The sequence below is a fragment of the Cynocephalus volans genome, chromosome 5, assembly GCF_027409185.1.
Source record: "Cynocephalus volans isolate mCynVol1 chromosome 5, mCynVol1.pri, whole genome shotgun sequence".
In the NCBI taxonomy this organism is placed as follows: domain Eukaryota; kingdom Metazoa; phylum Chordata; class Mammalia; order Dermoptera; family Cynocephalidae; genus Cynocephalus; species Cynocephalus volans.
In genome coordinates this window covers 103,721,717-103,748,813 of record NC_084464.1, presented here as the reverse complement: position 1 = coordinate 103,748,813, position 27,097 = coordinate 103,721,717, and the positions used below count along the sequence as shown (strand labels likewise).

General features: G+C 33.7%; 1 protein-coding gene across 4 annotated transcripts in view; it reads left to right on the top strand.

Moving 5' to 3' along the window:
* The window catches only part of ASCC3 (activating signal cointegrator 1 complex subunit 3), a 393,541-nt gene that overhangs the window by 163,706 nt on the left and 202,738 nt on the right, over positions 1-27,097 (top strand). For 3 of the 4 annotated variants that reach the window (XM_063096829.1, XM_063096826.1, XM_063096827.1), the window contains 2 exons: positions 1,411-1,587; positions 4,399-4,470. In XM_063096829.1, coding sequence (XP_062952899.1) covers positions 1,411-1,587; positions 4,399-4,470 — 249 coding nt within the window. The remainder of the gene's footprint in view (positions 1-1,410; positions 1,588-4,398; positions 4,471-27,097) is intronic. The other variant, XM_063096828.1, reaches the window with a different exon arrangement.

Below are 27,097 nucleotides of genomic sequence, written 5' to 3'. Positions count from 1 at the left end.
ACACTGAGTTAGTATTAGTTGTCTCCTTAACTAACTTTGCTTTCAATAGAGATACTTTGTCCAAACTTAGATTTTATATAAAGGAAATCATCAGTTCATAAAAGTTTACTGCCTCGTCTTTGGGCTAATGATAAAATGGAAATTAAAAAATATTAAATTTTTATAGTTTTCAACAATTAATATTTTTTGGTGAATATGTATATTATATAGAGCTTTGAGATTTGGCTTAGGATAAACATTCCAATTTTTTCTATTTCAAATAAAGTATTTCTCACACAGACTTAAGTATGTTAACAATGATAGAATTATACTTTTAGATTTTAAAAATACGATTGTTTTAAAATGGGTTTTTACCAGAAAAATGTCTGTACTGTTTGCCAGGGTACCATATATTTAATATCAAAAGATGTTAAAAATATGTTCAGTAACTTTTGTTTTTTAAATAACTATATTAAAACCAGATTTCACTTTCGTCTCTTTTCAAATCACCACTCGCACTACATAAAATTATAGTGTAATCAAAATCATCATTATAATTACCGTATGTTGTGACGGATGTTTCTAAATAAAAGGTACAGTGATTGTTTCCCCTTATTTAGAATTCTTTGCTTTTGGTGGGGTTTGGTTTGGGTTTTTGTTGATATCCATAGGATTTCTTTAATGAAAACAAATACATGGTAAGATGCTGTATATATTTGTACTTTAGTTTTCACCGAACTCTTTTTTTTTAATCTTCCCTCTTTATGCTTCTGCGAATAGTCTCTGCATGTGTGAATCTGTGTCTTATTCAGTTCTACATCCCCAGTTCTTACAGGTTAGATCCTAAGCCAGTGCAGATGGATGGATGATTCTGGACATATTAATATTATTCACGTTGGAGTACTTTGCTTATACCTATAGAGTCTCCTAGACTAAGCAAACTTATCAACAGCTTCCTCAGAAAGCTGCTATGAAGTTGATAACAGCATATGGGATCATAATGACATATTTTAATTACCAAGTAAATAGAAGATTTTGTCCATCTCTTGGTTTTATCTTTCTAGGTATATTACATTGTAATCAGAGAATATGACCTATATGATTTTTAGTTTTGAAAATTTACTGAGTTTTTTGTCACCTTAATATATTTAATTGCTGTAAAGTTCTTATAGGTATTTAATGTAAATTCCCATGTGTATTTTTAATTATAGTGGGTAGAAAGTTCTGTTTTGTTATCTATTGAATCAAGCTTGTGAATTATGGCCTGCAAAGTCTTACATGATAAGACTCTCAATTGACCTCTAAACTCACCTTTGTCTATAGTTTTTCAGAAGTCCTATTAATAGGACACATGCTAATGTTTTTTAGTTAAATTAATTTAAATAACCCATATTTAATTAAAATAACCTCTAATTAAAATAACCCATACAGGTTGAATCCACACAGAGTATGATCAGGATTCTTGGACTGTCTGCAACCTTACCCAACTACCTCGATGTTGCTACATTTTTACATGTTAATCCCTACATTGGACTTTTCTACTTTGATGGCCGTTTTCGACCAGTACCACTTGGACAGACATTTCTGGGGATTAAAGGTGCAAATAAAGTAAATACCCATTTTAATAATTATACTTGTCTTTTCTAAAAATATTTTTGTGTGTGTGTTGTTGAAGACCTCTTTGGGATTAGTCTCTAAAAGTCCATTTCAATAGCATTACAAATATGACATCCTAGACAAAATCAAGCACAATTCCTTAACTATTTGTGGTAGATAAGTCCTCCAGAAGGTTGCTTGTAATAATTTGCATTGTTATTTTCACGGTATATTTTGTATTCTCAGCTATTGAGAGTTTCAGGAAGTTATTTTGATATGACTGAAGGACTTTGTTAAATAATGAAAGCTCTAATTAAACCAGTAATAAATATTTTGATGTAATGTTCATTTAGAATAAATAATACCTCATATGCATTTGAAAAATAACTACATGATAGCAACTATCAAGAGAGATGCTGTATTTAACTTATAATGTTTTATTATAATTACCATATTTATGTATATAAATGTCATTTCTAAAATTTTATATAGCGCTTTAAAAAGTTTGTTTATCTAATTCCTTTTCTAGTATTGCCATGTACTGTTTGCACTATTAGGGTGCTTATTAGAGACTTATTTTATTTTATTATTTTTTAAAAGATGACTGGTAAGAGGATCTTAACCCTTGGCTTGGTGTTGGCAGCACCACACTCAGCCAGTGAGCGAACCAGCCATCCCTATATGGGATCTGAACCCATGGCCTTCGTGTTATCAGCACCGCACTCTCCCAATTGAGCCACAGCTGGCCCTAGACTTATTTTATAATATGAAAGAAAACTTTTACTTTGCTAAAAATTTAAATATTTATCTTTCTGTTCAACAACACATATGTTTCTGTGGAAGAAATAGCTTTAGCGGAATATTCACGGGCCTTTTGACTTTACAAAAAGAGAACACAAGATGGAATCGTGTTATTATGTCAGCATTGGTTTTTAATGTATTACATTACGTTTTGTCTAAAAACAATTTCATTAGTAAGACAGGGCCATTTTTACCTTATACTATTATAAGTAAAATATTGAGCTAAAAAAACCAGAAGTGACTGTTACTACAACAGTTAATATGCTGTAACTGCATTGCATAAAAGTAAGACATCTTTTAAATTGTAGGGAGCCATTTCAGATTTATGCAAAAAAGGATAGTTTACAATATGGTAGTAGTTATGATACGCCTATTTTAACCTTCATTAATTATTTCAACTGCTTTTCAGTATTACTTGATGCTTGTTTGTTTTAGTCATGTTGTAATATGTTTGATTATTTAGTTCATTTTAATGTATCATTAAGATAGATGTAGAACTCTTTATAGCTTTAGATTGTTTTCAGCTTTGTAATTTAAATGATAGCAGATGGTTATCACAGAGAGATATACAGAAAAGAAAATTGTTTCATATGCTTATCAGCCATCTTAAACCTTAGTTTCTTTCATTTGCATCATACAAATTGGTAAATTACTTAAAGCTAATCAAATTCTCAAAGTATTTTTCACCACAGTATGTTAACATTATAATTATGAAAGGAATAGTGTTAGATGATGAACTGTCATAATTATTTTGAAGGTTTAGATTTTGTAAAATTTAAGTTTTTTACATGTCTTATATAGCGTAAACCATAAATTACATGTGTTTGTTATATAGTTTTTTGTCCTATTAAAATTTATTAGTTTAACACTTGGTTGAAATATACTTAACCATTAAGCATTTCCTCAAGATGTTGTTTAATATGTTTAATAACCCGTTATTAATTTGTCATTTCTTATAAAAAGAAATCCCTGTAGGTATTTCAGTTTTATTCAGAAACTCACGATGTGATTCAGTTGTTAGGGAAGAATATGTGAAAATGATGAGAGTGATATGTCTAATTTGAAATAATGGCTTTGGCCAGAACTCAACCCAAAGTACACTGAAAAAGTTATTGGGAATTTCTTTTCTTTTTTTTTTTTTTTTTTTTGGCGGGCGACAGTGAGGTTGTCTTTTAAATCTTTAGTGGGGAGTAAGTTATCCTATGATCACCTCATCCTACATAACCACTATAAGTCATCAGAGTTACAAAATTGTAAAGTGTTTACCTTATTGAAACAAAAAATCCAAACCATAGTCATTTTAGATATACATGATGCTTTTCATCCCCTCTAAATTCCTTTTAATAAATGTTAAGTAGAGAGCTATAGGCTGAGTCACATGCCTACTCCTTTAGGTTAGCCACTTCCCCTTTTTGGTTAGAAGCTTTCTCATCATTAATAGGGAAAAGGAGACCGTTTCTTAATTCATATATTTTATATTAGACTTCCAATTAATCTGAAAAATGTTTCAGTAAAAGAATAGCTGCCCCTTTCCGTATATATTACAGAAATAGTATGTTTCCTGAGGTTTAGGCTCTATATGCCTTTTGATATTTGACCTGTTGTGTTCTCATAACTTTGAGAATTATATAGGAAAGCTGTTTGGTTTACAGAATGAAATAGAAGAAAAACAGTCTGAAGAATGGGTTTCTCTGGGGAAAGCGGAGAGAACTTTAAAAATTATTCTAAAATATCTGTAACTACATAGTATATTATTCTTGAAGATATTGTCTTTTAAAAACTTGATGGTCTTAGAAAGTTAGCACTCTGAAAGTATTGTCTGAGGTATTTTGTTTGTATTTTTAAATTGCCTTATGTTTGTTTTTATGGGTTGTTACACGTTAGATATTTATATTGCACTTGTTGCTTCTGCAGTCTAATCTGAAAGTTATGAAAAAGCATTGTAATTGGCAAAGTTTTATTTGTAGTTAGAAAGTTTATAATTGCTTTATGTAATATTTTTCATGTTTTAAAAACTTTAAGATGCAGCAACTGAATAACATGGATGAAGTATGTTATGAAAATGTTTTGAAGCAAGTAAAGTCTGGACACCAGGTATGCTTAATTTATTTTATCCTAATAGAGTGCTTAATGATAAAAAGTATTAATTTTTAGGTTCTTATCTAAAATTTTTTCTTGAATTCTGAGACAATGACTCAGGTTTTATTTCTTAATAATTGTTTTAGCCCAATGGGTAACCATATAAGTCATAAGAATAATTTATGAATATTATTATCTCAGTATTGATAGGTCATACTATTTAGTTTGACATTTTTATTAATTATTTAAGAGAAAAAATATTTTATTATTTACATTTCTGCTTTTAATCTTTTAAAAATCAGAAACCTTCTCTCATACATCAGAATTTTTAATTTGTATTTTTTACTTAATGTAAAAATTTTAAACATATTATTCTTAATGTTTTCATGAACTAATATCAATTGAGATATAATATATAATGAAGTTCTGTATTGTTGTATGGTGTTTAGAAATTAAGCAGTTTTAATTTTAAACTGTCCGTTGTCCAGAATGTTCAATTAAGATTATTAAAGAAAAAAATAGAATAATAATTGCTTATATAAAATTAATTATTGCCCAATGATTTGTGGTTCTTTGGATAACTTTATTATAGGATTTTTTAAAAAAATAATGTTAGTCTTTTGCATCATGTGAAATTTTTTAGCCCTTTGGTTTTTAATATTTTTAAAGGACAGTGGAATTTTTTTCCCCAGACTAAATCTTTGTATATGTAATATTTGTAGCCCCAATATATAAAAAAATCAAAGATGAATTGGAGTTGAGAGCATGGTGCATGGCCTACTGAGCATCCTTGAGACATTTTTGCCCTTATAAGAACAGTTTCATAATAGGTTTCTAACTAATTTCAAGAGAATATGCTTGGTTTTAAGAATAACTTTTAAAGAAAAGAAATTATTATTTTAAGTTCTATGAGTATAATAATAATAACAGTGACTAACCTTTCCTAGTTCTTAATAAATGCCTGAAACTGATAAAATTATCTTTACTTTTATTATTTCATTGGATTCTTTCAGCAATCTGTGAAGCAGGTACCATTATCCTCACTTGACAAATGAAGAAAGTAATGTTCTGTGCAAAATAACATGTTCAGGTCATTCCACTAGTGTGCTTTCAAATGCAAGCTATGTTAGTGTAGAGTCTCTCTGCTAACCATTGTGTCATATCTCTATATTTGCATTTATTTTACGTCAGTGTTTTCCTTTGATCCTCATTAAACATCATTCTGTGGGTTGCATTATTTGTCATTTTACAAATAAAGAAGTGTAAAACACTAATATTCTTTTTTTTTTAATCAAAAAATATTACTGAGTACCAACTATTTGTTCTAGGTCAGAGGCTGGTAAAAAAATTTTTAAAGGGTCATATAGTAAATAAGGCTTTTATGGGCCTTATGTTCTCTGTTGCAGCTCCTCAAGCCATGTTGTAGCATGAAAGCAGCCATAGACAATATATGAATAAGTGGATGTGGCTATGATCCAATAAAACTTTATTTACAAAAACAGGCAGCAGGGGCATTGCAGGTTATAGTTTGCCACCTGTGTTCTAGATTGCCTCAAGAGATTTATTTGTAATGAATGTCTGATGATCCAAATGCTACCTTACAGAAACTTTTAAAAACATTTTAAAGAAGATCGTATATAGCCATCTTTGCAAAAGGGTACCATAAATTCACTGTAATTAGCTACATGTTACCACCATGCAGATTTATTTCCAACTTTTATATATTATATTGTTACCTAAGGAATTTACCTGTGAAGTCTGTAAACTCTATATGTATAGGCTATATCAAAAATATTTAGTAAATATTTAAATATTTTTTCCATTCTTTTTTAAAGTTCTTTTTTAGAGCAGTTTTAGGTGCACAGGAAAATTGAGTGGAAATAGAGTTCCCATTTCCCCCTACCCGCTCCCCCCAGAGGCACAGCTTCCTCTACTATCAACATCCTGCACTGCAGTGATAGATTTGTTACAATCATTAAGCCTACATTTACATGTAATTATTATTCAAAGTCCTTAGTTTAAATTAAGGTTAACTCTTGGTGGTGTGCATTCTATGAGTTTTAACAAATGTTATAATGACATATATCTACCATTATAGAGTCATACAGAAGACTTTCATTTACTGAAAAATCCTCAGTGCTCATCCTATTCATCCCTCCTCCCTGGCAATCATTGATCTTTTTACTGTCTTCATAGTTTTGTTTTTTTCTAGCGTGTCATATAGTTGGAATCATATAGTCCCGTGTTGGTTGCTTCCAAGTTTGGCAATTACAAATGGAGCTGTTATAAACACCTGTATGCAGGTTTTTGTGAGGACTTGTTTTCAACTCATTTGGGTAAATACAAAGGAGTGTGGTTTCTGGATCATATGGTAAGAATACACTTAGTTTTCTAAGAAACTGTCTTCCAAAGTAGGTGTACTATTTTTTATTCCCACTAGCAATGTATGAGAGTTCCTATTGCTCTACATCATCACATCCTTGCCAGCATTTGGTGGTATCAGTATTTGAACATTGGCCTTTCTGATATGTGTGTAGTGGTATCTCATTGTTCTTTTAATTTGATTTTCCCTAATGAAATATGATATTGAGCATCTTTTTATATGCTTATTTGCGGTCTGTCTATTTTCTTTGTTGAATTACTTTTTCAGGTCTTTTGCCCGTTTTTAAATCAGCCTATACATTTTCTTATTGTTGGGTTTAAGGGTTCTTCGTATATTTTGGGTAACAGTCCCTTATCAGATATCTCTTTTGCAAATATTTTCTCACAGTCTGTGGCTTGTCTTCTCATTCTCTTAACAGTGTTTGTACAGAACAGATATTATTAATTTTAATGAAGTCGAACTTATCAATTATTTCTTTTATAGATCATGCCTTTCGTGTTGATATAAAAAGTCTTTGCCATTCTCACGATCACCAAGATTTTCTTCTATGTTATCTTCTAGAAGTTTTAATAGTTTTGTGTTTTACATGTAGGTCTGTGATCCATTTTGAGTTAATTTTTGCAAAGGGTATAAGGTCTATGTCTAGATTTATTTATTTTTTGCATGTGGGTGTCCAGTTGTTCCAGCACCATTAGTTGAAAGTCCGTCTTTGCTCCTTGCTCCTTTGTCAAAGATCAGTTGATTGTATTTATGTGTGTTTGTCTGTGGGAGCTCTGTTCTGTTCTGTTGATCTCCTTTGTGTATTCTCTCATCAGTACCACAGTGACATGATTACTGTACCTTGATGATTACTATAAGTCTTGAAGTCAGGTAGTGTCAGTCCTCTTTGTTCTTCTCTTTCAATGATGTGTTAGCTATTCTGGGTCTTCATTTAATTTTGAACTATGAGTTAACAGTTTACATCAGAATTTTTAATTGTGATGACATTTCTTCCATCACAAGAGAACTTTTTCTAATCTATGATTGATTTTATTATAAATGAATACTATTAAATTTTTTTTCTCTTTTAAACAATGAAAATTAAAATGTAAACATTTTACTATGGAACATTTAATAGACATTTTATTTTTTGATTCTGAACAGGAAAACACCTGTCACTCCTTGCCATGTCTTTGTAATTGAACAGACTTGCACATATTATGAAAAATTTTAAGAAGCCAATAATAGGAATGTTATTGTGTTGCCCCTCAAATTGATGAAATTAAAGTTGTCATTTTTGTAAACTCTTTCTTAGTGAGACTGATAAATATATATGCATCCACTCATAAACATACATGTAAACCATACACAGTTGTAAATTTTAAATAATATAAGTAATTAGCTTAATAATGCTATTACTGCCAGTACAGCAACTATTATGAGCACTTAGAAACTATGGGTCACTGAGTTTTTGAGTTAGGGCTTTTATTCTGCTATTTATAATTGTTCTTTAAATCTACTTATCATACTAGTCCAGCTTTTTTTATATATGATCTTAACATTTTAAAATATTTCTTTAAAAAAATAAAGTTCAGCCTTATCCCAAAATGTTGTAGTTGGATAAAAATCCAAATAAATGTTGTTATTTAAGGGATCCTGTGATAACTGTCTTCTCTTTCTGTTCATAATAGTACGACTTTCTTAAGTTTTGTAAAATAGCTACATATTGCCTGTACTTTTTTTGGTTATAAAAATGAAATGACAACATTAAAAGTTTTTTCATAATTTCCTATTATTTTACAATTTTACCATTATTATTGTAATTTTTATGTATTTTCCACTAGTCTTTTATTCACTCACACATATGGCTTTTAATTTTGATCATTCATACTTAATTTTATTTATTTGTTTGTTTGTTTGTTTGGGGGGGGGTGGGCAGCTGGCCTGTATAGGGATTGAACCCTGGATCTTGGTGTTAACACCATGCTCTAACCAACTGAGCTAACCAGCCAGTTTCAAAGTTAATTTTAATTATTAGTTATAATTCATTACTAATTTATAATTATACTGCATATACAGTTTTATATTCACTCTTGTCCTTAATGAGTAATAAGTATTTTTAATGTTTCCACATAGTCTTCACAATTTTAATGTCTGCAAGAGAGAAGGAGTCTTTATTCAGGTTCTAATTTTCAGACACTGTTTAAGTATCCTTGGACTTTTAATCTTCCCAGTCCTCTGACATAAGAATGATTACTTCCTTTTATTAAAAGGGGAAATGAATCTAAGACATATTAAGCAGCTTACCTAGGTCATATATCTAGTTTAGAGTGGCACCAGGATTTAAATACAGGTCTTTGTATTGATAAATCTCATAATGTCATTACTGACCCTTTGCCATTAAGCTGACATTGGCTGTTTATTATCGGTTATTCCTCCATTACAGAGTGCTTTAAATGTTTGCAGTTTTCAGTTATTCAAGATAGCACTGCTGTAGCGATCGTCTTTGAGACTGTCATTATTTTTTCTGTTTAAAGATTTACTTAGGATAAATTACCTAAAACTGACATAGCACAAATGGCCATATTTTGTGGTCTTGCCACATGACACTGTAATGTATTCTGAATGAGTTATATCATTTAGTTGTCACAGCGGACCTACACAGAATTTTATAAACTTTATAAACTTTTACCATTTCTTCTGAATAGTGCTGTTCGTGTAGTTTCTTCTGAATAGTGTTATCAATGTAAGTTTATGATCTAATGTGTGTTTTCCACTTTGAATTTCTTTTGCAATCTTAAGGCATGTAAGACAGAGTGGTATCATGCCAGTGTAATTTTTCTTAATTGGTATCTATCACCTCTAAATCATGATTACAACAATACATGTATTGCATACCATATCGTTCATGTTTTGGTTTGAGTATGCATTTATTTTCAATTAGAAAAACCTATTTTTCTCTGCATTTTTGTTTCATAGTATGACACTGAGGTCTTCTGGCCTCTGAAATTATATTTTAAAATTTGATTTAAATAAAATTAATATAAATGAACTGAATAAAGAAAGAGTTTAAACAAATTTAACCCTTAAGCAAACCCAAAAGCAAAAATAAGGGGAAAACATAATCACTGCTGTTCCGCTACCCAGATACAGCTTCTATTGGTGTATGTCCTTCCATTTTTTTTTAATGCATTTTATACCCTTAATTTTCCATCTTTTTTTTTCTGTTATTCCTATAGTCTATTTAATCTTTTATATTTTCCCCTTTCAAAACTATGCCAGAACCATAAATAGACACAATAGCATTAAAATGTAAATAAATGTTCTGATTAGAAATGTTATATTTAAAAATTTTAATCAGTGTGTTCTATGCATTGTCCTTTTAGATTTTGTGTTCCACCAAGAAAGAGTGGGTTATAAAGAAACACTGTTTGTTTAGTTCCTATTACAGTATCATGTGCATGGGAACACTGTTGTAAATATGATTTGACTGTGATGAATTGTCTTATCTTCAAAGATTTGACATACTTAGTAAGATGAGGATAACGAGAAATATGAAATGCATCAGGACTGTGCCCACTTGTGGAAATTCACCTCTAGTGTTGTTAGTATTACAAATGCCCAGGCTAGCGCCTTCAGATTATAAGTACTGAGTTGGTAAGTCAATGGGTCTATTATATTAATGTAATCATCTCAAGTTAAGACCTCTTTTGCAATGTAATTCAAGAACAAAACTCTATTATTTTCATTTTTTAAAATTACCTGTATCGGAAAAGTTCCCCAAAACTTAAATCTTTCTTTGTATCATTCGTTTCAAAAGGATTGCTCTAAGTCTTCTATTTGCAAGTTGATCTGCCAAGTACTGTTTGGCCTATAAGATCATTTAGCTAGGTAAGAGGCAACCTCTGCTGAATCCCTCTGTAGTATGTCCAGCTCTAAAAATTGAAGCACAGATACTTGGAAAGCAGTACGGTTACACATTTTGATTTTGGAAGCTGAGGTAGATACTGTTCACACAACAAGGTTGGCAATCCTTGATGTATTTCATCACACAAGAATTGCTACTCATAGAAGGCACTGATTGGTGAGACTCAGGTAGGGGTTTGATTTCAGGGGCTTAGAACCCCTCACGGGGTTATTATTCCCTCTTTTTATATCTCCTTGAGAAATACCTTTACTAAGCTGTAGTGTTACAGGTTGAGCATCCCTAATCCAAAATCTGAAGAATTTCTGGTCCCACTCATTTCAGGTAAAGGATATTCAACCTGTATGTCCTGTGCTTTTATTAGAAGGTCAATAAAGAACTTCCCGGTAGGACTGAGTTTTTGAAGTTGTGTTTTTTCCACTCATAATTGAAGTTGAAGATAATGATATCCAATTCACTGACTGTCTTTGTATAAGGTTCCAAATGATAATTTAAAATTAATTTATATTCATCCATCTATCAGAAAATGAAAAATATATAATTCAACAACCTTTTTACTTTATCTAAAAAACTGACAGCCATAAATTAACTCTTCAAATATATTATTCTGCCCAACTCTGATGACTGAAAAGTCTAGCTATTTGTGCTTCATTCTAAGAGCCTCTTTTCTGTCTAAATATTTTTTTGTACATACAAGTACAGTAAACTTATATGTGTTGGTGTGTGTATATATATGTACCTATATATCTCTGTATATCTCTATCAGTCTGTCGTGTGTGTATACACACACACACACACACACATTCAAATGGGGAGAGTGAGAGAAGGAGATTTGCTTCTGGAATTCAGTTATGGTTATAACTACTGCACATTAGTACATTGTTATTAAGCATCCACTTACATATTTGATAAATGTACTTTTCTTTTTTATTATGGAAACATCAGGAGTTTTTTGTGGGGCTGTGTACCTTAACTTTAGCTCTACTTTGTTGCCTTTTAAATATATCTTAGCAGTTAGTGTATAGTAGCAAGAAATATGAAAATCAGCCTATGTTTGTCCAAGAAAAGTAATTGAATTTTCTCTGCTACCATCTCATTCTACCCGCTTCTCCCCCAATCAGTTAAAAAAAATTTTCTCCAACCAATTTCCTGGGTTTACTTGTTTGTTTTCTTTCCTTTAGGTTGTTTAGTATCTTGGATTTTCTTCCTGCTTTGGCTTCCCTAAGTACTTTGGTTTTATCAGAGCAGCTAATTTTCAGACCATTATTAAGAGGACTAAAATATATGTCCATTAAAAAAAAAAAAAAACTGTTACCCTCAGGCAACTAAACACTTTTCATGCTAAAAAGTGACAGTTTCCTCTTAAATATACAAATGAATTCACCTTGTTTTCTCCATTTGGATTAAATTAGAAAAGAGCAAATTTCATGCTCAAAAGCCATGCTGATGTTCTCTGATCATACTATTACATGGGTTTCAGTATACCAATCATCAAAACTTGTGTGCTCATGTACTTAATAGATCGTATGTGCAGCTTTGCCTTAAAAGTATTAAAAACAGTAGGAGGCAGTTGTATTCCACTCAGGCATGTGTGATGACAGATGGAGAAAATCTTTTCATGTTGACTTTTCAACAGTCCTACTCTGCAAGACTTCAAGCTCTTCTTGGCTACTGGGAAATTAAAAGTTGGCAATTCAGCCTTTAATTTTGATCCATCTGCTCAAACTAATGAGACGTCTCATTTGTAAGCTTCTCTTTGTGTTACCAAATGCAAGTACAGCTTTATCATTCCTGTTAATAATTGCCCTCCTTCTGTGTAACTCACAGAATGGGCAAATAATCGATGCCTTAGCTCTGTTGAGATTTTTCTTGTTATACAAACTTTGTTACAGTGATAGGAAAAGAAATTAGGAACTTCTTCAGAGATTATGGCATATTTAGTAAATTAACTTGTTCTTTTTCCATATTGCCAGAAAAAGTTAAGATCCTTATTTAGTACCTTCTTACTCAAAATCTGCCTCCAATTTCAAGGGATAAAAGGTTCTGTGGTATCAAAGAGAAAAAAAGTCTTCTTCAGCCTTGAATTAATGTTAAACATAAGGCTTTCTTTTATTTAGATGTGTGTCTTGTTTTCTCTTTCTCATTATTTATAGCTAGAATTAAACATTTCTGTTTCTAATAAGAAACCACCTTTAAAAATTGACTAATAATTATAGATTAATTTAATTTATTACTATCTGAAGGTAATTATTTTTGTTTCTTAGTTTATATGAAAGTAATTAATTGTGTACAATCGAAACAAATTCTACCATGTTAACTTTAACAATGGAATTTTGCTTTGGCCCCTTTACCTAAAAATATTTTATTCTCCACATATAAGCATCTCTAATTCTTGGTACCAATGTTGCTGTCATATCAAATTTATGTAACAACTTTTATTGGTGAGTTATTTGAGTGCTGCTTTCTTTACTTTCCCTCACTCCCACTGAAACATAATCCCAAAGAAATATAAATGAAGGAGGCATTTTAATTATGAGCACAAGAATTAAAGGTATTTCTCCTTGCTGTTTACCACGAAAGATGGTACTACTAAAGAAATACTTCCCCTCTCAGAAAGCTCTGTTGAGTCTTCTATCAAGGTGAAATTTTTTTCTTCTCCATATTTCATAGGCAAAAAATAGTTTTTTGTAATGGGTTCTCTTTTTTACTTTTTAATTATTATTATAAATATTAGAATTTTTGATCTTCCTCATATATAAGATAGTTTCCTTAGTATTATTTGTGTACAACTAATATTTAAAAATAATAGTTGACACTCAGGTACTTTCATTAACAGTCATCTTTTTATGGGGTGAGGAGAATGAGACATTTATGTTATTCATTTATCCATGTATTAATTTCTTTATTAATTTAACAGTCATTAATTATAGACATTCTGTGGGTAAGGTGTTTGGAATAAAGAGTTGGAAGTATGTTAACTTCCAATCTGGGTTAAATGCCTGATGGTTGAGAGCTGACATAAGCATTTGGTTAAAATGAAGTCCAAAAGAGAATATCAGCATCATAGAAGGAATTTCTGGTATAATATAATGAAAATATATCAAAGATCATTTGATTATAATTATAAATTTAGTAGTTACATTATATTTTTAAAAATGTTTTATTAATTAATATTATTTTTTAAAATTCTATGATGTTGCAGGGCTTTTGGGGGTGGAGAGGGGAAAGGGAAGGAAATGGGATGGAAGGAGGAGGAGGAAGGAGGGGCAGGATTGAGGCCTGTGGCACCCCCCTCATTCCGACACGGGAGACCAGGGGGCTTCCAGTGGTGGCTTGGTCATTGCCAGGCTGGGTGCAGATGCAGCGGAGTGTTGGAAACACTCACCCCCCACCACCCCAGCTCGGGAGAGCACGGGGCATTTCCTGCGGCAGCTCAGTAGTCATCACTGTGGTGGTTGCACGTTTCAGAAGGGTGTGGCCAAGGCCCTTGGCCCCCAACCTCAGGACTGGTTGTGAGTGTTAGGGGGGTCATGGCTGAGGCCCCCAGCCTTCCCCCCCTTTCTGGCTTGGTAGCCCAGGGGACTTTGATCCTCCTAGGTGTTCTTTGGTGAAATGAGACCTTTACTGGTTAATATAAAACTTTGTCTCTGGTTGTGGGTACTTTGTTTTTTCTTTCAGTTCTGCGATGGATTATTTGCGGTTCCCACCACTTAAACTCTGTGCTGGAACTAATTTGTTGTCCTTTGCTTACTTCTAAAATGGGAAACTTCCTGTGGGGAACAGTACTTGATCTCTGTGGTTGAACTGTATTGCTGCTTTGCTGCTGATTCCCTAGGGAAGGATTTTTGTGCAGCTCAGGTTTTAATGGTTAACTTTGTAGGTACTTCCAGTTCTGGTGAGATCACTTCCAGTTCTGGTGAGATCCAGTGCATCTGGATTGTGTAGAAACTATGGTCTGGGCCTGAGTCTTTTCATCAATCTGCACCCCATCCCTCTTCTCCCCTGCCACCTCCAAGTAACTCCATCCAAAAGGCACAGCTATGGCTTTTGCCAGCTCCTGCTCTGTGCGCTCAACAGCTCCAGCCTGGAAGAAGCCAGGGCTTGAAAACAGTCTGAGCAGTTCTTGCTCTCTCTCATCGTGGCTTCTCCCAACTTCACGTACTCTGTAGGTCTCTCCTCCTCTTCCACTGAGCCCTAACACCCCCAGCTTGGCTGTCGTTGCTTTTTTATAGTTGTAAATTGGTTGATTTGTGGGAGAGAGTGATGCTGGGGATCGTCTATTCTACATCTTGACCAGAAGTCCACTAGTTATATTTTTTAATTGGACATTATAGTTCAAGAGCAATAATTTCTTAGCACTGTCAGCTGCTAGATTGATCCTGTTATCACTATAGTATGTATATGGAATACTAATAAACGCTCTTTTTTTTTTAGCTGAGATCAATGAAAAAGCAAGACTTATTTGACTAATTCTATCTATACAGAGTGTTATATTGTCAACAAATTATTATTAAGATTTTTTTTCCTCTCTGATAGTAAATTACTTAGATAAATATTTATCTCCTCTTCTCTCCTAAACTCGAAGATTGAGTCATTGGTAAATGATACCGTTTCATTTAAGATTCATAAACCTACAGACGGAAACGCTGTACAGTGTTTAGAAGAGGTATTTTCTGAATATTTTCAGAAAGAGACTGAAGATTAATGACCTTATAGTTTTTATTTCTAACATTTTTGTTTGTTTTTTCTTCTGCACAATTATTTGAAAAAGCAGTTGCTCTTAAACCTTTGATCTAAAAAAGTAGCAGTGGAGAATGGAATTGATTTTCAAGATGACCAAGTCTTCTGTGGTATTTAGGGAAAAATTCCTAAGATAGCATGCCTTGTTCATATTATTTATGCTATTAGATTGGTGAAAAAGTGTGGTAACAAACATTATTAAATGATATTGGTCATGCCTAATTCAGGAACATGAAAAATGATTTTGACCTAGGCATTCTTCTGTTCAGCCTTCCAAAGACCAAAGCCAAAGATAATTAGCAGATTTTACCTGAATCTCAAGGCAAATCCAAAGCTTGATACATCCCTAATAAAAAGCTTTTTTCATAAAGGCAAAATTCCCTGAAAATAGGAGCTCATAGTTGAGAATAAAAAAATCAAGAGATTACATAGAGGTTTAGAAGTAGAAATAGTTCCAAAATGCTGAATTCACTTTTTACGTTTCTTTTCTGGCTCTTGTGATACAATACTATCCTTGTTTTTCTCTGACCTCTAATCTCTTTTGGACATTTCTTTTCTTTCTTCTTTGCAGCCTCTTTCTTCTCTATCTGGTGTGGTCCTATATACTGTTTAAATTTAACACTGTTTTCTTGTGTTTTCATCCCATCCCAATTATGACTTTTGTAGAAATCACTCATTTATTTATATTACCAACCCAGACCTCTTTTCTGAACTCTAGACCCATATGATCCTATCTGGCCTCTCCTCTTGGGTATCTCAAATGTAGTGTGCCTAACCAAATTTATAATCTTACCTCCAAACCAGAGGCATTCCATTATTCTGTGGTCGTAAAAGTCATCCTTTTCAACTCTCCCTCAGTCTCATTTGTAATCCCTCACCAATGCCTGTCCATTTAATCTCCAAAGTATCTCTCAAATCTGCCCATTTCTCTCCATCTCCTCCTCCTCCTGAACAGTCACCACCACCACCCCCTACTCCAAGCAACCATCACAGCTTCCCTTGATTATTCTAACCACTTCCTAACTGCTCTACCTGCATCCATTCTGGCCCTCTTCGAGCTGTTCTGTACACTGCAGCTAACTAGAATGATTCTTTCAAAACACAGCTCCAGTATTACACTTGTATCATTAAAACTCCTTTAGAAGGAAGGGCCCGGGAGTTCTCATAATGTTTGGCCATTACCTTCTTATTTCGTCATCAATACCTGTCTCTCCCTTATGTACACCTCCCACTTCCCATGCCTTCTTTCATCCTTCATCATAGTGATGCTCTTTCACATACCTCTGAGCAACTTGTTCCCTCTGCCTTACTATCCTTATTCTCTTTGCTTTGTTGTTCTGTACTGAATCTTTCAGATTTCCTCTTTCTCAGAGAAGCCTTTTTAAAACATCTTCCTGACTCTTTTACTTCCCTATTATGAACAGTAATAACACTGTGTATATCTTCTTCATATGTCTGGCTAAGGTTTTACGTTTATTCCCAGCTGTCTTGGATTAATGTCACTCTTCATTACAGGATCATAAGTCTCATTAGGAAAGGGAGTATCTCTGATTTTGCTCTCCATTGTATTCTCATGGCCTCACCAGTACCTTAAGTCTGAACTTATTCTTAAAAGATTAGAGGACGCAACAACTTCAGGGAAAATCAGGAAGATAACCATTAGTTGTTCCATGGTAAGTTGAATGTTGAGGCTGAGGGGACAACGACCTGGAGATGTGGAAGAACAAAAGTGGCTTTGATTACCTTCTTAAGGAATTTATTTATCTTTTCCCTATAGGCAGTAAAGATCAAAGAACATTAGTATTCTTAAAAATATTTCATTATTTAAATTTATTCTTATTATTTCATCTAGTGATAGTTCTGTTAGAACTATTAAATTATCTCATTTCTCCTAATTTAAGGAACTAATCTGATTTATTTTTCCTGATGCAGATTTATCATTTGTGCCACCAGTTATGTTCAGTTAATATCTTATATTTTTCTTTTGTTTCTATTTATTAAGCCCTTGAGGGATAAGTTTTGAGCCCTTTTAAAAATTTACATTTTTAAGAGAGCAGGAAAAATTTCATTTTACTGAAGTATAGCTTATCATAAGAGCATTCAACTATATTCTTGAAATTTTATGAACAACAGTTTCTTTAATTTTGTGATATTGTTTTCCTCATTTCCAAAGGGAATACTTTTTGTTTTTTTTTTAAATTTTATTTTGTCGATATACAATGTGGTTGATTATTGTTGCCCCTTACCAAAACCTCCCTCCCTCCTCCCTCCCCCCCCAACAATGTCCTTTCTGTTTGCTTGTCGTATCAACTTCAAATAATTGCAGTTGTTATATCTTCTCTCCCCCCACCCCCGGTTTTTTGTGTGTCTGTGTGAATTTATATATTAATTTTTAGCTCCCACCAATAAGTGAGAACATGTGGTATTTCTCTTTCTGTGCCTGACTCGTTTCACTTAATATAATTCTCTCAAGGTCCATCCATGTTGTTGAAAATGGCAGTATTTCATTCGTTTTTATAGCTGAGTAGTATTCCATTGTGTAGATGTACCATATTTTCCGTATCCACTCATCTGATGATGGACATTTGGGCTAGTTCCAACTCTTGGCTATTGTAAAGAGTGCTGCAATGAACATTGGGGAACAGGTATACCTTCGACTTGATGATTTCCATTCCTCTGGGTATATTCTCAGCAGTGGGATAGCTGGGTCATATGGTAGATCTATCTGCAATTGTTTGAGGAACCTCCATACCATTTTCCATAGAGGCTGCACCATTTTGCAGTCCCACCAACAATGTATGAGAGTTCCTTTTTCTCCGCAACCTCGCCAGCATTTATCGTTCAGAGTCTTTTGGATTTTAGCCATCCTAACTGGGGTTAGATGGTATCTCAATGTGGTTTTGATTTGCATTTCCCGGATGCTGAGTGATGTTGAGCATTTTTTCATCTGTCTGTTGGCCATTTGTATATCTTCCTTAGAGAAATGCCTACTTAGCTCTTTTGCCCATTTTTTAATTGGGTTGCTTGTTTTCTTCTTGTAAAGTTGTTTGAGTTCCTTATGTATTCTGGATATTAATCTTTTGTCAGATGTATATTTTGCAAATATTTTCTCCCACTCTGTTGGTTGTCTTTTAACTCTGTCAATTGTTTCTTTTGCTGTGCAGAAGCTTTTTAGTTTGATATGATCCCATTTGTTTCTTTTTCCTTTGGTTGCCCGTGCTTTTGGGGTCGTATTTATGAAGTCTGTGTCCAGTCCGATTTCCTGAAGTGTTTCTCCTATGTTTTCTTTAAGAAGTTTTATTGTTTCAGGGTGTACATTTAAATCCTTAATCCATTTTGAGTTGATTTTAGTATATGGTGAGAGGTATGGATCTAGTTTCATTCTCCTGCATATGGATATCCAGTTATCCCAGCACCATTTGCTGAAGAGGCAGTCCCTTCCTCAGTTAATAGGCTGGGTGCCTTTGTCAAAGATCAAATGGAAGTAAGTGTGTGGGTTGATTTCTGGATTCTCTATTCTATTCCCTTGGTCGGTGTGTCTGTTTTTATGCCAGTACCATACTGTTTTGGTTATTATAGCTTTGTAGTATAGCTTAAAGTCAGGTAGTGTTATGCCTCCAGCTTTATTTTTTTTTGCTCAGCATTGCTTTGGCTATGCATGGTCTTTTATTATTCCATATAAATGTCTGGATAGTTCTTTCCATTTCTGAGAAAAATGTCTTTGGAATTTTGATGGGGATTGCATTGAATTTGTATATCACTTTGGGAAGTATGGACATTTTCACTATGTTGATTCTTCCAATCCAAGAGCATGGGATATCTTTCCATCTTCTTGTATCCTCTCTAATTTCTCTCAGCAGTGGTTTGTAGTTCTCATTATAGAGATTTTTCACATCCTTGGTTAACTCAATTGCTAACTATTTTATTTTTTTGGTGGCTATTGTAAATGGGCTGGCTTTCTTGCTTTCTCGTTCTGCATGTTTACTATTGGAGAAAAGAAATGCTACTGATTTTTGCGTGTTGATTTTGTATCCTGCTACTGTACTGAAATCATTTATCAATTCCAACAGTTTTTTTGTAGAGGTTTTAGGCTGTTTGATATATAGGATCATGTCATCTGCAAACAGGGACAGTTTGACTTCATCTTTTCCAATCTGGATGCCCTTTATTTCCTTCTCTTCTCTGATTGCTCTGGCTAGTACTTCCAACACTATGTTGAATAGGAGTGGTGAGAGTGGGCATCCTTGTCTAGTTCCTGTTCTTAACGAAAAAGCTTTCAGCTTTTCCCCATTCAAGATGATATTGGCAGTGGGTTTATCATATATGGCTTTAATGATGTTGAGATACTTTCCCTCTATACCTAACTTATAGAGGGTCTTTGTCATGAATGACTGCTGCATTTTATCCAATGCTTTTTGAGCATCTATAGGATGATCATATGGTCCTTGTGTTTGAGTTTATTAATATGGTGTATCACATTTATTGATTTGCATATGTTGAACCAACCTTGCATCCCTGGGATGAATCCCACTTGATCGTGGTGAATAATTTTATGTATGTGTTGCTGTATTCTGTTTGCTAGTATTTTAGTGAGGATTTTTGCATCTATATTCATCAAGGATATTGGCCTGTAGTTTTCTTTTTTGGTTATATCTTTACCTGGTTTTGGTATCAGGATGATGTTTGCTTCATAGAATGAGTTTGGGAGATTTGCTTCCGTTTCAATCTTTTGGAATAGTTTGTAAAGAATCGGTGTCAATTCCTGTTTGAATGTTTGGTAAAATTCTGCTGTGAATACATCTGGTCCTGGGCTTTTCTTTGTTGGGAGCCTTCTGATAACAGCTTCAATCTCCTTTATTGTTATTGGTCTGTTCAAATTTTCTACATTTTCATGGTTCAGTTTTGGGAGCTTGTGTGTGTCCAGAAATTTATCCATTTCCTCCAGATTTTCAAATCTGTTGGCGTATAGTTGTTTATAGTAGTCTCGAATGATTCCTTGTATTTCAGATGAAATCAGTTGTAATATCGCCTTTTTCATTTCTAATTTTTGTTATTTGAATCTTCTCTCTTCTTTTTTTTGTTAGCCATGCTAACGGTTTGTCAATTTTATTTATCTTTTCAGAAAACCAACTTTTTGATTCATTGATCTTTTGTATTGTTTTTTGGGTTTTAATCTCATTCAGTTCTGCTCTGATCTTAATGATTTCTTTCCGTCTGCTAACTTTAGGTTTGGATTGTTCTTGTTTTTCTAGTTCTTTAAGGTGAAGTGTTAGGTTGTTCACTTGCCATCTTTACATTCTTCTGAAGTGACCATTTAATGCAATAAATTTTCCCCTTAATACTGCTTTGCAGTATCCCACAGATTTTGGTATGATGTATCATTATTTTCATTAGTTTCAATAAATTTTTTGATTTCCTGCTTGATTTCTTCTTGGACCTATATGTCATTAAGTAGAATGCTGTTTAATTTCCATGTGTTTGTATAGTTTCCAGAGTTTCGTTTGTTATTAATTTCTAGTTTTAATCCATTGTGGTCTGAGAAAATACATGGGATAATTCCAATTTTTTTTAATTTATTGAGACTTGATTTTTGACCTAATATGTGATCTATCCTGGAGAATGATCCATGTGCTGATGAGAAAAATGAATATTCTGAGGTTGTTGGGTGGAATGTTCTGTAGATATCTGCCAGTTCCAATTGGTCTAGAGTATTGTTTAGATCTTGTGTTTCTCTACTGATTCTTTGCCTAGATGATCTGTCTAATATTGACAGTGGGGTGTTCAGGTCCCCTGCTATTATGGTATTAGTGTCTATTTCCTTCTTTAGGTCTGATAGAGTTTGTTTTATAAATCTGGCTGCTCCAACATTGGGTGCGTACATATTTATGATTGTTATGTCTTCTTGATGCATCAGTCCTTTTATCATTAAGTAGTGTCCCTCATTGTCTCTTTTTATGGTTTTTAGTTTAAAGTCTATTTTGTGAGATATAAGAATAGCTACTCCAGCTCGTTTTTCTTTTCTGTTTGCATGGTAAGTCTTTTTCCGTCCTTTCATTCTTAGTCTATGTGAATCTTTATGGGTGAGGTGGGTCTCTTGTAGTCTACACATATTTGGGTCCTCCTTTTTGATCCAGTCAGCTAGTGTGTGTCTTTTGATGGGGGAATATAAGCCTTTTACATTAAGAGTTGTTATTGAAAGGTGTTGATTTATTCCTAGCATTTTCTTGGTTGTTTGGTTGTCTTAGGTGTCTTTTGTTCCTTGCTTTCTGATTTACTGTTTGGTTTCTGTGTTTGTTGGTTCCTTAGGTTGTAGATAGCGTTTTTGTTTGCTTGTTTTCTCTTCATGAATGCCATTTTTATTATACTAGTGGGTATTGATTTTTCTTGGGTTTTTATGGCAGTGGTAGTTATTTTTCAGGAACCAAACGCAGTACTCCCTTGAGGATTTCTTGTAAGGGTGGTCGTGTGGTAGTGAACTCCCGCAGTTTTTGTTTGTCTGAGAAATATACTATTTGCCCTTCATTTCGGAAGGTTAGCCTTGTAGGGTAGAGTATTCTTGGCTGGCAATCTTTATCTTTTAAAATTTTGAATATATCATCCCTTTCCTTTCTAGCTTTTGTGATGAAAAGTCTGATGTTAGCCTGATTGGGGCTCCCTTATAGGTGATTTGATGCTTCTCTCTTGCAGCTTTTAAGATTCTCTCTCTTGTCTCTGAGTTTTGCCAATTTGACTATGACATGTCTTGGAGAAGGTCTTTTTGGGTTGAATACGTTTGGAGATCGTTGAGCTTCCTGGATCTGAAGATCTGTGATTTTTTCCCATACCTGGAATTTTTCTGCCACTATTTTGTTGAATATGTTTTCAATGCAATCTACGTTTTCCTCCCCTTCTGGAATACCCATGACTCGGATATTTGATCGCTTAAGGTTGTCTGATATCTCTCTCAGATTTTCTTCAATGTCTTTGATTGTTTTTTCTTTTTTTTTGTCTGCTTGTGTTATTTCAAACAGCTCATCTTCAAGTTCAGAGGTTCTTCAGCTTCGACAAGCCTGCTGTTTAAACTCTCCATTTTGTTTTTTATTTCACTGAATACCTTCTTCAGTCCAGCAAGTTCTGCTACATTTTTGTTCAGGACTTTGATTTTCTTGTACATTTCCTCTTTCAGGTCCTGTATACTTTTCCTTGTTTCATCATGATGTCTAGCTGAGTATTCTTGTATCTCATTCAGTTTCCTTAGAATTATCACTCGAAGTTCCTTGTCAGTCATTTCAAGGGCTTCTTCTATAGGATCTAGAGTTTGAGATTTATTAACTTTTGGTGGTGTACTTTCTTGATTTTTTGTATTTCTGGTATCTTTTTTTTGATGTTTATTCATTGTGGCAGGGGGTTTCACAGTCCACTGGTTTGAAACTATTGACTAACTAAGATGTTGCTGTGGTTGCCAATTTGGTATGGCTACCTCCGTGACTGCTCAGTTGGCCTCTACTGCCTTATGTGTGTGGTTGCCTCGGGTCTTGGGCTGCTCTCTCGGTCCCGTGGCGCGGCTCGGGCACTTCCAGTAATCTTCTTTTATGCCGGCTTGAAACCCCGAATCCTGAATAGGGCAGCTGGCCACTGCAGCTGAGAAACAGTTCTTTTCCTGCTCCACACTTCAAAGTTGTTGCCTGTAAACGAGGCAGCCTCTCCTGCCAAGGGCAAAGTGGCGGTCAGCCCCCATGACCGGCCAGCAGCAGCGGTCCTCCCTTAAGAGACGGCAAGAGGAAGGCCCACAAGTTTCCCGGCTGCCTAAGGCCCAGTGGCCGCCTTTTCCACCTCAGCTACTCAGCGCCAACTGCCGCAGCTACCTCCGTCTTAGGATCCCCCCTGCTGAGTCTCCAGAACTTCTCTTCCAGACTGAATTCTTAAGACATGTCTTCCAATCATTTTTTCTGCTGTGGAATTGCAAATGTCCTCCCAAAGGGAATACTTTTTAATAGGGATTATAAGTATTTCATTTCCCTTCGTTACTATTAACATTTTTTCCCTGATTCTTTGAAGATTTTTAAGTTATGGAACTAATACATTCTTGTAACAATAAATCAATACAAAGATGTAAAAGGAAAAGGCTAATGAGTTACTTTCCTCCCACATCGCCTCACCCCTAATGCTCTTACCCCTGAAGTGTATTCAATTTTCTCCTGGCACATACAGACATATGCAATTATTTACATATGTTTAGGCATTTGAGCTTTGTAATTGGCTTTTAAGCCATTAATCGTTGTTTTTTGGAATTACAGCACAGATTGACAGAGCATAGTAGAACAGTTTGTCTCAGAATGATGTTTAGGAATTTTGAGGGTATAAACTAAGTTTAGACTTATCCGTGTATATTCAGCAGATCTATTTCCAGCTTTATTCTTTTGATAGTAGTCTGTTTAGGGAAATTTGTTATAAAATCTCCCAAGATAGGCTTAAGTTTTCATGGAAAAAAATTTTCCATCAACGGCCTTTCTGCTGATTGCAAATATTTCTTTTCACCCTTTGGTTACCTCAGGCCCAATTGTCCCAGTGATGGGAATTACACATCTAGATATGTAAGTATGTAATAAAAGTTCTCTTTTTCTTATTTTCCCATTTTAAGTTTTAGCCAAAAGATTAAAAGAAAAAAAAAAATTCTGCATAATCTTGAAAAAAAGTTAGAACCAAATCAGCTAATTTTGTTTATTTTCCTGTGACTGGTTTTCTTTATATAGTCACATTGTTGAGCACCAAGGAACTTCTATAAAACTGGATTTAAACCTAGACAGCAAAGCTTATGTTCCATTCACTTCAAGTCTTTGTCTCTAGTATGTAGTTCAACATTATCTCTTTTTTTGCGTCTCATGAGTATAACTCTCTTGTAGAAGGTACCACCTTTTCCATCCATTTTCTCATTCTTCTGTCTTTGAGTCCTCTCTTTAACTACACATCCTTATCTTTCTAAGTATCAAAATGTGACGTTCCAACACACTGTGCTTCGCCTTCTTACTAGGCACTATTTTTTAACTGTATCATTGAGTAATTTTCCTCTTAGTTTGTTCTGTTTCACATCTCCAGAATGCTTTACGTAAAAACAACTATTACTACTGGGCTTTTCATGTATGCTTTATGTGCATGTCACCAATATATAAATGCATCTTTTCTAAGTACATAAAAGTTATGTACTTAGAAAGTTAAGTACTTAGAAAGTTAGTTAAGTTATATATAATTTGTTATAAATTTTGGTCTTTGAAAGATTTGGTATATAGATCCAGCTGACTTAAATCAAATATTCCTTACTTAGGAATTAAATATATTAGATTACTTGGTAATTTATTGGTGTGATTTTTGCGATTGCAATATTAAATTACAGTAACTATATAATTTTCAAGTTAAATACTATCCAAGATCTATTGAATCTGTTTTAACATATTCACTTTTGTCAAATACTTCATACTTTCAGTAGTTTCATTCTGGTGAAAATGGAACCTAGTCAGTATACATGTTTATTTCATGCTATTTCTTCAAATTACTTACACTGTTGTTTAACTATAGACTTCGGAAGTACTAAAGCAATGTTTGACTGCTTATCATTTTTCTGTCTTTTACACAACCATGAAAAATTCTCTGGAGAACTATTCAGAATATTTTATATTAAATTATGAGAAGGTAGTTTGACAGCTATTTATTTCATTATAGGGAATGATAAAATCTGATGTTTCCATCTGATATTTGGACTTAAGCAGTTGGTTGTATATTTGATAAGTTTAGTTACCACTACAAGCATTTTTTGCCTATATTTTTATAGAAATCTTTTGATAAAATTGAACAAATTTATTAAAGCTGAGTATAAAATTTTATACTAATAAGATTTAGAAAATCCAATTTATGTATTTTCTCAACATGCAAAAAGGGATCTAAATATTCAAGTGTAATTAACCATTGCAGATTTGTACTCTTTGTCTGTAGCTGGAGATTTTATCAATATTTGTTTGTTTTCATAGCAGCTTAGTTAGGTGAGAGTGCATGGGAAGAAAGAAATTATGTGTCCATAGCTAATATTGTAAAATAGGGTTCTTTTTAAAAAAGAATAACATAATAGTCTTAGATCTCATCTAATTTTTTTCTTGGTTTTATAAATGAGTAGATGGGAAGTGCAGCTATTATTATATTATGTCAAATAAAGTGGGCATTTCCACATTACACAGCGTTTATCAAGTCAGTGACTTCCAGAGTGTGGTTAGAGACCTGTTAAGTCTGAAATTGTGAAAGGTCTAAGCTATTGTCCTACCTACATACCAAAAGTTAGCCTTCTGCAGGTTAACTTCATTATACACTTTACACACATACAGGAGACATCCGGATTAGGGGAAACCTTGTATGTATTCAAAGAGCACCATGTGTTGCTCCTCCGTAGCTCCCCACAGGGCAACATGGTGAGAGACAGCTACCTGCATGTGCATAGGTTGCACCACAGGAGAGGAACTCCAAAATTAGGAAACTTTGAGCTTCTATAGGAGCTGCATGTACATCTTCCCATCTTCTCCTCTAGAGAGAGAGAGAGAGAGAAAAAGAGGAGTCAAAGAAAACAAGTGACCCACCCAAGGACCTGATCTTTTACTTTGGAATGTAAATAGACCCTCTCTTGAGGAAAGAAGGAAAAGCCTGTCCTCTGGGAAATGTAAGCAGTTGGTTCCTTGGGAGGTAAGAATGAATTCTATAGGCTGTATTAACTTTTAAAATGGGCAAAAAATGGCTCTGGGGGGTGGAGAAATTCTCTGTCTCTATAGCCTTTAGTTTCCATTATTCAGAAGCCTTTGACCATGTAGGAACACCAAGAACTTCAGGGAAGATTGTTTTTCAACAAGATCGGAAGGTATCTGGAAAGGACATGTACTCTACAAACGTCTCAGTAAGATGGTAGATGAATTTTTATAAAATCTGGCAAAAGGAAAAAGTATCCTAACCTACCTACATTGCATACTCTCTCCAGTAGTTCTTTAGTTTTATTCTCCATGGACTTAGATCTTATTTTTTTTACTTTAGTATTTGATTTACCCTCTTTTGCAGCTGTATTTTTGAAGTCATATGGAGAAAGCCAAATAAACTTAAATGACTCAATGGCAGTGTTCATTTCTTTGTTAATTATCTCGACTGTTATATTTTTTTCTTGTTTTTCTTTATTTACTTTTTAATGAAGAGGACCAGTTGAAGAGTACAATACAGATGTATGGAGAACTGAGAAATTTTTTGTTTGCCTTTATGAAAGTGTGCTAAAAAACTGAAGGAGACAGTCAGGAGCCCATCTAAGAGGAATTACAGTTTTGTCACTTTCCCTTTACAGCAGTGCAGTTTTAATTAGTCGAGCTAATAAAGTTGATTTATAGTATATCAGCTTAGTTGGATTTCTTCTGCTGTAGTAATTTAAAAAATAAGGTGATTCTTCTAAAAACAATCGCTTCAAGTGTGTCATTTTAGAATATTAAATGTACAGTTTGAGTGTTTAAGAATTATAAGTAGTCATTATTGTCTAAGAAAAGAAGTGAAAAAATATTGATAGAAGTCTTAAAAATACATTTTATGTTGTTATTTTACTGAAACAGAACGTCTTATAATGT